At 44.6% G+C, this 12,469-nt stretch overlaps 1 protein-coding gene across 2 annotated transcripts in view; it reads left to right on the top strand.

Moving 5' to 3' along the window:
• NUP155 (nucleoporin 155) overlaps positions 1 to 12,469 on the top strand; it is a 76,935-nt gene continuing 64,466 nt past the window's right edge. The window contains exons 1-4 of one of the 2 annotated variants that reach the window (XM_037990770.2): positions 1 to 297; positions 6,415 to 6,552; positions 6,818 to 6,914; positions 11,816 to 11,886. In XM_037990770.2, the coding sequence (XP_037846698.2) occupies positions 141 to 297; positions 6,415 to 6,552; positions 6,818 to 6,914; positions 11,816 to 11,886 (463 nt within the window). In that variant the 5' untranslated portion in view covers positions 1 to 140. Of the gene's footprint in view, positions 298 to 6,414; positions 6,553 to 6,817; positions 6,915 to 9,827; positions 9,962 to 11,815; positions 11,887 to 12,469 lie in introns of those variants that run through there. The other variant, XM_073014790.1, reaches the window with a different exon arrangement.

Below are 12,469 nucleotides of genomic sequence, written 5' to 3' on the forward strand. Positions count from 1 at the left end.
AAGTGCGTCATGTCGAGGCGCCAAGGCGCTCGTTTGGCGCGCGCGCCCTAGGCGGCGGATCTAAGCTGAGTTCTTGGATCTTTTCTTGTTTTTCCCTGGCGTTTGACTTTTTCTGGACCCTGGTGTCTACGATTTCCGAGATGCCGTCTTCTTTGTTGGGCGCAGTGATGCCAGCCTCTACATCGGCCGCAGCCCTGCAGGAAGCTCTGGAAAATGCTGGACGGCTCATCGACCGTCAGTTGCAAGAGGACCGCATGTACCCGGACCTTTCCGAGTTGCTTATGGTGTCTGCCCCAAGTGAGTGATAGTGACCCTGCTTTCTCAGCCTAAAGGACTCGCGCCTGACTTCCTAATTTGCTACTTATCCCCAGCGTTAGTCCCGGCGAGGATATCCTGAGATTTATGGCACTGTTGGCTGCATTTTTGGAGAACAGCAAGCAGCTTATTTTCAGGTTTTTTCCTTTCCTCACTTTCTTCGTTGTAGATACTTGAGAGGGCAAGAGCGAAGAGCAAGCTCCCAGTTGAAGCAGAAAGAGGCAAAGACCCCAACCTTAATGAGCTTCTCGCCGCACTCAAGTGTTTATGGCTAAGGCCATATGAGAAGCATCTTCAGATCCAAGTTCTAAATTTGTTCATTTCTCCTGTTAGTATTTGAGTAGATCGTAAGAGCAAACGACATTAATTTGGAAATGTAGCATGTTATCTTAAAGATACGCTTTGCTTTATTTTTATTGATTGATTGATTGATTGATTGAGACGGAGCTTCCCTCTTCTCCCCGGGCTGGAGTGCTATGGCGCGATCTCGGCTCATTGCAACCTCCGCCTCCCGTGTTCAAGCGATTCTCCTACCTCAGCCTCCCGAGTAGCTGGGATTACAGGCGCCCGCCACCATGCCCGGCTAATTTTTCTGGTTTTTTTAGTAGAGACGAGGTTTCACCATGTTGGCCAGGCTGGTTACGAACTTCTGACCTCAAGTGATCCGCCTGCCTCGGCCTCCCAAAGTGCTGGGATTACAGGCGTGAGCCACTGCCCCCGGCCAAGAAACGCTTTATTGTGTGTAGAGATGTGTATTATGAAATGCTGGAGGATCTTAAAAGACCTACCAGTGGAATAAAGGAAGAGAACAGGGAAATCAGCAGTGCTCATGTACAGGGAGGATAAGGCAGAATATGTGTTGACAATAGAGGTGACTGGAAAGTGTTTAACAGTTTTAAATTATAACTAGCTCCCACAGCTTATGGAATTACATCAGTTGCTAGAAAAAGTTACCCCTTTGTGAGATGGAATTTGGAGAAAACCAGAGAAGTGTGAGAAAGAAAAGAGATTGTTGGTGAGCAAGAACCGAAATAATCTGAATAGGATCATTTGTGCAGTGTAAACCGAGAACACTTCTGATTATTATTATTATTTTTTGAGACGGAGTCTGGCTCTTTTGCCAGGCTGGAGTGCAGTGGCGCGATCTCTGCTCACTGCAAGCTCTGCCTCCCGGGTTCACGCCGTTCTCCTGCCTCAGCCTCCTGAGTATCTGGGACTACAGGCGTCGGCCACCACGCCCGACTAATTTTTTGCATTTTTTAGTAGAGACGGGGTTTCATCCTGTTAGCCAGGATGGTCTCCATCTCCTGACCTCGTGATCCGCCCACCTCGGCCTCCCAAAGTGCTGGGATTACAGGCGTGAGCCACCACGCCTGGTCTACTTCTGATTATTTATAAAAATCATTGATAGCTTTGTAATCAAAGAAATGATAGAAACAACGATAGTATTTTCTCCCTACAGCTACTTACCAATGAGCGTGTCTTATAATACCCCATTGGCCTGTTAGCAACTATCATCTTGAACAGCGTTACTCACTTTGGCCTCCTTAGGTGTAAAAATATATAAAAACAGTGCATACTTTCTGGTCCTCCTCTTACATATCTCATGTCTTTACACTCACCTTCCTCTTTCACCCAATGTCTTTCCCCTCTTTTTCTTCCGATTCTTCACCCCTTGCTCTGATTACAGAGAATTTATCATAGAAAATAGATTTCTATCATATCACAGAAAATATTCCATAAGAAGCCCATCTTCAGGATTTCCTCAAGATTTTATTTTACTTTTATTGATTCTGCAATGTTCTTTCTTTGCATAACAAACTTCTTCCAAACTCCCTGTGAAAGTCCTTAGTTTCTCTTTGTTGTCTTTCTTTTTGTTCTCTTTTTTTTTTTTTTTTTGAGTCTGGTTCTAATTCTGTTGCCAGGCTGGAGTGCAGTGGCATGATCACAGCCCACTGCAGCCTCTAACTCATGAGCTCAAGTGATCCTCTCGTCTTGCCCTCCCCAGTAGCTGGGACTACAGGCGCCTGCCACCACACCCAGCTAATTTTAAATTTTTATGTGGAGACATAGTCTCACTCTTGTTGACAAGGCTGGTCTCAAATTCCTGGCATCAAGCAGTCCTCCTACCTCAGCCTTCCAAATTGCTGAGATGACAGATGTGAGTCACACTCCTGGGCTGAAGTCTTTCTTACCATTCCCATCCTCACTAAAATTATCAATTCCTCCCTCTGTGTTCCCACTGCCATTTAACATAGTGATCTGCCACCTTTGGCCTATTAAAGTTAAATGTTTTAGGATTAAATGGGATGTCTGGATTTGCTTTATTTATTTATTCATTTATTTATTTTTTGAGACAGAGTCTTACTGTCACCCAGCCTGGAGTGCAGTGGCATGATCTTGGCTCACTACAGCCTCTGCCTCCCAGGTTCAAGCAATGCTCCTGCCTCAGCCTCCTGAGTAGCTGGGATCACAGGTGTGTGCCACCAGGCCCAGCTCATTTTTCTATTTTTAGCAGAGACAGGGTTTCACTGTGATAGCCAGGCTGGTCTTGAACTTCTGACCTCATGTGATCCGCCCACCTCGACCTCCCAAAACATTGGGATTACAGGCGTGACCCGCTGCATCCAGCCTGGATTTGCTTTAATATGAATTCAGCCCAGTAATCCCAGCACTTTGGGAGGCCAAAGTGGGCAGATCACTTGAGCCCAGGAGTTTGAGACCAGTCTTGGCAATATGGCGAAACCCAGCCACTTAAAAAAAAAATACAATAATACAAAAATTAGCTTGGCATGGTGCCACACATTTGGACCCCCAACTACTTGGGAGGCTGAGATGGGAGGATAACCTGAGATGGGGAGGTTAAGACTGCAGTGAGCTGTGATTGCACCACTGCACTCCAGCCTGGGCAACAGAGTGAGACCCTGTCTCAAAAAAAAAAAAAAAAAAAAGCCTGACGCTGTGCCTCATGCCTGTAATCCTAGCAATTTGGGACCCAGAAGCAGGGAGGATCGCTTGAGCTTGAGACCAGCCTGAGCAACATGGCAAAACCTTGTCTCTACAAAAAATGGCTAGGCACGGTGGCTCACACCTGTAATCCCAGCACTTTGGGAGGCTGAGGCGGCAGATCACGAGGTCAGGAGTTCAAGACCAGCCTGACCAAAGTGGTAAAACCCTGTCTCTATTAAAAATACAAAAATTCGCTGGCTGTGGTGGCACGCGCTTGTAATCCCAGTTATTCAGGAGGCTGAGAAAGGAGAATCGCTTGAACCCGGGAGGCGGAAGTTGCAGTGAGCCAAGATCGCGCCACCATATTCCAACCAGGGCGATAGAGGGAGACCCCTTCTCAAAAGAAATGGGAGGCCAAGGCGGGCGGATCACAAGGTCAGGAGATGAGACCATCCTGGCTAACGTGGTGAAACCTCCGTCTCTACTAAAAATACAAAAAAATTAGCTAGGCATGGTGACGGGTGCCAGTAGTCTCAGCTACTGGGGAGACTGAGGCAGGAGAATGGCACGAACCCGGGAGGCAGAGCTTGCAGTGAGCTGATATCGCGCCACTGCATTCCAGCCTGAGTGACAGAGCAAGACTCCTCAAAAAAGAAAAAGGAAAAAAGAAAAATGCTGTTTGGCTGGGTGCAGTGGTTTACGCCTATAATCCCAGCAATTTGGGACGCGGAGGTGGGTGGATCACTTGAGGTCAGGAGTTCGAGACTAGCCTGGCCATCATGGCAAAATCCTGCCTCTACTAAAAATACAAAAATTAGCCGAGTGTGGTGGCATGCTTATGTATGTAGTCCCAGCTTCTTGGGAGGCTGAAGCAGGAGAATCGCTTGAACCTGGGAGGCAGAGGTTGCAGTGAGCCGCCATTGCGCTGGAGCCTGGCCGACAGAGCGAGAGTCCATCTCAACAAAAAACCCAAAAAACAACAACAAAAAAGCTAAGCATGGTGTCATGACACTCTAGTCCCAGCTACTCACGAGGCTGTGGTGGAGGATTGCTTGAGCCCAAGAGACTGAGGTTGCCTTGACCTGTGATTGGACCACTGCATTCCAGCCTAGGCGACAGAGTGAAACTCCGTCTCAAAAAAAAAAGAGAAAAAGAATTCGGCCGGGTGCAGTCCTCGTGTCTGTAATCCCAGCCCTTTGGGAGGCTGAGGCGGGCGGATTCATGAGGTCAAGAGATTAAGACCATCCTGGCCAACATGGTGAAACCTTGTCTCTACTAAAACTACAAAAATTAGCTGGGTGTGGTGGTGCATGCCTGTAATCTCAGCTACTCGGGAGGCTGAGGCAGGAGAATCCCTTGAACCAGGGAGTCGGAGGTTGCAGTGAGCCGAGATCGCAACACTGCACTCTAGTGTGGCGTCAGAGCGAGACTCCGTCTCAAAAAATAAAAATAAAAAAAGAATGCATTGGGGAAGGAGTGAACAATGATAAAAATGAAACATGATTGGGGGTATTACTGGTTATTAAGTTGGATAATCTGTACATAGGTATTGATTGTATTTTTCTTGTATATATTTTTAAAATTTCCATAATACACTTGAAGATTGTTTTATATGTCAGTTCTCCTTAACATCTTTGTACTCTATAGAACCTGAAAAAGTGCCTGAGATAATTAGGTCATCAGTCAAGTCTAAATAACACCTTGTCTGGGAGCAGGGATAGGCTGAGTAGACCAGCCCACTCCTGTCCTTAGTGATTGAGTCTTAGAGCAAGAGAAAGGTTGCCTGATGAGAACACTTTATAGAGCAGTCTTTCTTTTTTTCCCCCCAATAAGATATTGCTTGTGGGGTGTTATTTGTATTTGTCTTAGTGGTCTGGGGGAGAAATCTAAAGGGAAAAGTCATGGGTTATTTTAATCTGTAAATGTTTAGCTGGTAAAGGCAGTATTTTCCCGCAGTCATTATTTTGTTTGCTCACAGTCATTTTACCTTTGAGCCCCAAAGCAGTTTTATATTTTCGCATTTCAGATTACCAAAATGAGAGAAAAACACTAAATTATTATTTTTAAATTTTTTTATTTTTAATTTTCGTGGGTACATGGTAGGCGTGTGTATATACATATATATGTATTATTTTTCCCAAGATGGAGTCTTGCTCTGTCACCCAGGCTGGAGTGCAATGGCACGATCTTGGCTCACTGCAGCCTCTGCCCCCCAGGTTCAAGCAGTTCTCCTGCCTTAGCCTCCCGAGTAGCTGGGATTACAGGCGCCTGCTACTGTGCCTGGCTAATATTTTTGTATTTTTAGTGGAGATGGGGTTTCACCATGTTGGCCAGGCTGGTCTTGAACTCCTGACCTCGTGATCGGCCTGCCTCTGCCTCCCAAAGTGCTGAAATTACAGGCGTGAGCCACCGCGCCCGGCGGTGTATATATTTATCTGGTGCATGAGATGTTTTGATACGGGCATGCAATGTGAAATAATCACGTAATGGAAAATGGGGTATCCACCCTCTCAAGCATGTATCTTTTGTGTTACAAACAATACAATTACATGCTTTCATTTTATTCATTTGTTTATTTATTTATTATGATTTCTGAGATAGTCTTGCCCTGTCAGTCAGGCTGGAATGCAATGGCCCAATCTCGGCTCACTGCAACCTCCGCCTCCCAGGTTCAAGCAATTCTCCTGCCTCAGCCTCCCAAGTAGCTGGAATTATAGGCGCACACCACCACACTGGCTAATTTTTTGTGTCTTTAGTAGAGACGGCGTTTCACCATGTTGGCCAGGGTAGTCTTGAACTCCTGACCTCGTGATCCTTCTGCCTCGGCCTCCCAAAGTGCCAGGATTACAGGCTTGAGCCACTGCGCCCAGCCACTTTTATTTTAAAATAACACTAAATATCAAATTTAAACATTCCTTTGTTATAGAGCAAGTTTTTGTGAGATACAACTTTCCCTTCAGGCCTGAAACCAGTAACTGTTCCTACCTTAACAATGGAATATTTCAGGCCTACTTTGTGTCGGGTCAAAACTAGTATATTCTCTCTGTACCTTTGGAACCAGCACACGCAAATTTTTGTGGCACTCAGTCCTTTTGTACGCCCAGTTGATAAACAGTATTTTATTACAAATGCTTCATTTTCTTTTTGTAGATAATCCCACTGTTTCTGGCATGTCAGATATGGATTATCCTTTACAAGGACCTGGTTTGCTGTCTGTACCCAACCTTCCAGAGATCAGTTCCATCCGAAGAGTTCCTCTCCCACCTGAACTTGTTGAGCAGTTTGGACGTATCCTATTACTTTGTATTTATTTTAAAAATGTTAAAATTGGTATTTTTCATTGTTATAATTCTTGTTTTATGTTTAATTAATGTGTTGTATATCAATTCATTTAAGGGTTTTATTTAAAATATGTTTAAGTATATGGGTTCTTCGTTGTATTAAAGAGTGGACACAGTGATTTTTTTACATAAATATTAAGTCAAAAGCTATTGAAACAAGTTAAAGAAAAATAAGATTCAACTCTGTCTGCCTTACATCCACACTGCCTCAGATATGCAGTGTAATTGCATGATGGGTGTGTTCCCTCCTATCAGCAGAGCTTGGCTCACAATTGACAGTGATATATTCATGTGGAACTATGAGGATGGGTATGTATTTAAGGCTGGTTTGCTTTAAGGGTGATTGGAATTTATATAAACTTTAGCTAGTGTTCTCATTAGAAGCTGCTTGGTTTATCTTTCATTCATCTAGCCTTTGGGTCAGTGCTTCTCAGTATGCTTCTCAGTATCCATCATCTGGGGATGTTCAAATGTGCATTCTGTTTTAGTAGTCCTGAGTGAGGCTCCAGAGTCTGCATTTGTAACAAACTGCCAGCTGCTGCTGCTGGTGTAGGTAGCATTCTTGAGTAGCAGGAGCCCAGGTCCCAAGCTTTTAGCCTGTAGTAAAAATAGATGTTGGCAATTCATTGAGAGATGATTGGACATTTTTAAAGACTTCTGTTTTCCTTACATTTCTATGGAGTAGGCATCTGATATTTATTTATTTTGTTGTCATTTTGTGAATTTGACCTGTGTGTAAATTACATGTATAGAAATGATTCTGAGTGAAAGCCTGAGGTACTTTTGCTTAAATATAGCATATTGGTCTGGTGATCTCCCTGTTGACTTTTTAGAGATAGATTTTGTTTTACTTCCAGTTGTCCATTATATTATCCTTAGATGAGGTGTGGGATAAACATAGGAAAGCCCATATAATTAAGGTGTTACTTTTGCTCTTAAGTAATTAATGATCTTTCTAGGAACACGTGTGCATTAAAAAAAAACACTGTATCGACCAGGCATGGTAACTCATGCCTGTAATCCCAGCACTTTGGGAGGCCGAGGCGGGTGGATCACCTGAGGTCAGGGGTCCGAGACCAGCCTGGCCAACATGGAGAAACCCTGTCTCTACTAAAAATACAAAAATTAGCTGAGTGTGGTGGCACATGCCTGTAGTCCCAGCCACTAGGGAGGCTGAGGCAGGAGAATTGCTTGAACCAGGGAGACCTCGGAGGTTGCAGTGAGCTGAGATAGTGCCACTGCACTCCAGCCTGGGCGACAGAGCGAGACTCCATCTCAAAAACAGCAACAAAACACTGTATTATTGAAACAAAATTGAAGCTAAATGACAGCTTAATACCTATAGCTTAAATGAAACAATTTTTTTTCTATTAGAAGTTTGATAGCAGTTTTTCTTGTTGAAATGTAATAGTTGTAATAGCAGTGATGTGTGGTTGTGATTATTTTTCATGTACCCTGAATGTTCCCCACTTCGTTATGTTACCATAACATTTTTTTTTTTTTTGAGACGGAGTCTCGCTCTGTCGCCCAGCCAGGCTGGACTGCAGTAGCGTGATCTCCACTCACTGCAAGCTTCGCCTCCCGGGTTCACGCCATTCTCCTGCCTCAGCCTCCCGAGTAGCTGGGACTACAGGCGCCCACCACCACACCCGGCTAATTTTTTGTATTTTTAGTAGAGATGGTGTTTCACCGTGTTAGCAAGGATGGTCTCGATCTCCTGACCTCGTGATCCGCCTGCCTCAGCCTCCCAAAATGCTGGGATTACAGATGTGAGCCACCGCACCCAGCCAACATATTCATTTTTATGCTAAATAATAAAACCTTTTTGTTTAGGTATGTATCTTTTCAAGAGAAGTCAATGCAAAAATATTACAGAACAGATAAATGTGAGAATAATTATTTTCTTTAAAATATGTTTTCGGCTGTGTGTGGTGGCTCACGCCTGTAATCCCAGCACTTTAGGAGGCCAAGGCGGGCAGATCACCTGTGGTCGGGAGTTCGAGACCAGCCTGACCAACATGGAGAAACCCCATCTCTACTAAAAACACAAAATTAGCTGGGCATGGTGGCGCATGCCTGTAATCGCAGCTACTCAAGAGGCTGAGGCAGGAGAATCACTTGAACCTGGGAGGCAGAGGTTATGGTGAGCTGAGATCGTGCCATTGCACTCCAGCCTGGGCAATAAGAGCAAAAACTCCATCTCAAAAAAAAAACATGTTTTCACTTTAATGAAATTTTTTACATTTCCATTAACATCCAACGTGTTTATTGATCTTATATATCTGACACTCTTGTTGTGGTAGGAACAGTACTGAATGAGATGAATGTGGTTCTGCCCTCATGGAACAAACAGTCCTACCTTACTGTGTGTCTTAGTCTGAGCTGCTAAAACAGAATACCATAGTCTATGATCAGCAGAAATTTATTTCTCATGGTTCTGGAAGCTGGAAGTCCAAGATCAAGGTCTGGTGAAAGCCCACTTCCGTGTTCATAGATGGCTATCTTTTCACTCTGTCCTCACATGGCAGAGGGGTAGGGGAGTTCTTTGGGTCCTCTTTTATAAGGGCACTAATCTCATTCATGAGGTATACCCTCATGACCTAATAACCTTTCAAAGGTCCCACCTACAAATACTGTCACATTAAGAGTTAGGATTTAACCTGCATTTTAGGAGGACACAGATATTTGATCCATAGCAGTATGTGTTCATTTAAAGAAAAGTTATTTGAAGAATGAACTTATTTAAAAAAATGAAGGCACAAGTAATAGGTCCATAAATTCAATTTTGTAAAATTTATACTTAAATATTCAATTGGTTTTCTGTTATAAATCCTAATTCCATCTGGATGATAAAAATGTAATCTTGGTCATTTCATTGTTCTCTAACCCTCAGCTGTCTCAGCAGTGGATCATAGTTTCAAGAGGCTGTGCCAATTATCAAAGGGCCCTGTGGGATGGCATGATGTAGGAGGATGGGGAATCCTAGTCCACATAAGTTGCCATTTGGCTGTTTTGTTCCTGTGTGGATGGCCTTTTCAGGGTGACTAGAAGCTTTCTTGAAAGTCTGGATCATATTTTTTTCGTGGTATTTTTTCTGCTTCATGTGAGCTTCTTAGATCTTTAGTTTGATGTCTTCTACTATTTTTAGAATTTTTTTCAACTATTATCTTTATTTTTCTCTCTTTCTCTTTTACTTTCTGTTCAGCCGTTGTCTTTTTTTTTTTTTTTTTTTCCAAGATGGAGTCTCGCCCTGTCACCCAGGCTGGAGTGCAGTGGACTATCTTGGTTCACTGCAGCCTTCGCCTCCTGAGTTCAAATACTTCTTGCCTCAGCCTCTGGAGTAGCTGGGACTACAGGTGCGGGCCACCACACCTGGCTAATTTTTGTATTGTTATTAGAGATGGTGTTTCACTATATTGACCAGGGCTGGTCTTGAACTCCTGACCTCCAGTGTTTTGCCCTCTTTGGCCTCCCAAAGTGCTGGGATTTTAGGAATGAGCCACTGCACCTGGCCCAGCCATTATCTTGAAATATTCTGATACATTCTCTTCTGAGATTTCAGCTGTACTTTTGTTACATACCTCATTTTGGATGCTCCATTCTGTTTTTTGCTTTTCCACTTTCTGTCTCTGTCTCCCTTTTTTTTTTTTTTTTTTTTTTTTTTTTTTTTTTTTTTGAGGCAGAGTCTTGCTCTGTCGCCCAGGCTGGAGTGCAGTGGCACTATCTCGGCTCACTGCAAGCTCCGCCTCCTGGGTTCACGCCATTCTCCTGCCTCAGCCTCCCGAGTAGCAGGGACTACAGGCGCCTGCCACCACGCCCGGCTAATTTTTTTGTATTTTTAGTAGAGATGGGGTTTCACCGTGTTAGCCAGGATGGTCTCGATCTCCTGACCTCGTGATCCACCCATCTCGGCCTCCCAAAGTGCTGGGATTACAGGCTTGAGCCACCGCGCCCGGCCCTTTTTTTTTTTTTTTTTTTGTGGACAGAGTCTTAAGGTGCTGGGATTACAGGTGTGAGCCACTGTGCCTGGACCCCCTTTTTTTTTCCTCTTTGGAGACAGGATCTCCGTTGCCAAGGCTGGAGTGCAGTGGCATGATCTCGGCTCACTGCAGCCTAGACCTCCTGGGTTCAAGTGATTCTTCTGCCTCACCCTCCCGAGTAGCTGGGATTATAGGCATGCACCACCACACCTGGCTAGTTTTTGTATTTTTAGTAGAGACAGAGTTTCACCGGGTTGGCCAGGCTGGTCTTGAATTTCTGACCTCAGGTGATCTGCCCACCTCAGCCTCCCAAAGTGCTGGGATTGCAAGCGTGAGCCACCGCTCCTGGTCTTCATTGGCTTTTTTTGGAGACTGAGTCTCACTCTGTTGCCCAGGCTGGAGTGCAGTGGCAAGATCTCAGCTGACTGCAACCTCCGCCTCTCTGGTTCAAGCGACTCCCCTACCTCAGCCTCCTGAGTAGCTGGGAATACAAGCGTGTGCCACCATGGCCGGCTAATTTTTTTTTATTTTAGTAGAGATGGGGTTTCACCATGTTGACCAGGATGGTCTCAATCTCCTGACCTTGTGATATGCCCACCCCGGCTTCCCAAAGTGCTGGGATTACAGGTGTGAGCCATCATGCCTGGCCAGTCTTTTCATTATATTCTGTGTCTAAATTTATTTCACTAATAAAGAGAATTCAGGAGTTCAACACCAGCCTGGGCAATATGGCCAAACCTTGTCTACAGAAAATACAAAAATTAGCCAGGTGTGAAGTGGAGATTGCAGTGAGCCAAGATGGTGCCACTTCACTGCAGCCTTGGTGACAGAGCTGGACCTTGTCTCAAAAATAATGGTAATAATAATAATAAAGAACACTGTAAGATAACACTTTGTTTTCTGTTTTTCTTTTCTTTTTTGAGACAGGCTCTCACTTTGTCAGCCAGGCTGGAGTGCAGTGGCATGATCACTACTCACTGCAGCCTCAGCCTCACAGGCCTATGAGATCCTCCCACCTCAGTGGCCTCACACTGCCATGCCTGGCTAATTTTTTCTTTCTTTCTTTGTAGAGACAGAGTCTCACTGTGTTGCCCAGGCTGATCTTGAACTTCTGGGCTCAGGCAATCCTCCTGCCTCAGATTCCCAAAGTACTGGGATTAAAGACGTGAGCCACCACATCTGGCCTGTTTGCTTTATTTGTGTAACATGTTTTTCTTCATTTGTTCACAGAGGAGACCTTGCCTATTTTGATGGACTTAGTGAGACTATTCTTGCTGTGGGGCTTGTGAAACCAAAAGCTGGTAAGAAATAAAGCTATAAGGAAGAGATTGTGTTTGTATACGTAAACTCCAAATGGTATAGACCTGAACAACAACACACCTTTTTTTTTTTTTTTGAGATGGAATCTCGCTCCATCGCGTAGGCTGGAGTGTAGTAGTGCAATCTTGGCTCACTGCAACCTCTATCTCCCGGGTTCAAGCAGTTCTACTGCCTCAGCCTCCCGAGTGCATTTGCTTGTTTGTTTTAAGAGTCTCACTCTGTCACCCAGGCTAGAGTACAGGGGAGCCACTTCAGTGCTCACTGCAACCTCTGCCTCCTGGGTTTAAGTGATTCTCCTGCCTAAGGCTCCTGAGTAGCCGAAATTACAGGCATGCGTCACCATTCCCGGCTCATTTTTGTATTTTTAGTTGCATGTGGTTTGGCCATGTTGGCCAGGCTGGTCTGAAACACCTGGCCTCAAGCGATCCACCCACCTTGGCCTCTCAAAGTCCTGCGATTACAGGTGTGAGCCACTGCGCAGCCAAATGTACCTTTGTATAGGAGGAAATAATAGGCAAAATTCACTTTTTTCAAGGCCTAAGTAAAATTTTTTAAGATTATTTT

This window comes from Chlorocebus sabaeus, chromosome 4 (assembly GCF_047675955.1).
Source record: "Chlorocebus sabaeus isolate Y175 chromosome 4, mChlSab1.0.hap1, whole genome shotgun sequence".
NCBI classification, from domain to species: domain Eukaryota; kingdom Metazoa; phylum Chordata; class Mammalia; order Primates; family Cercopithecidae; genus Chlorocebus; species Chlorocebus sabaeus.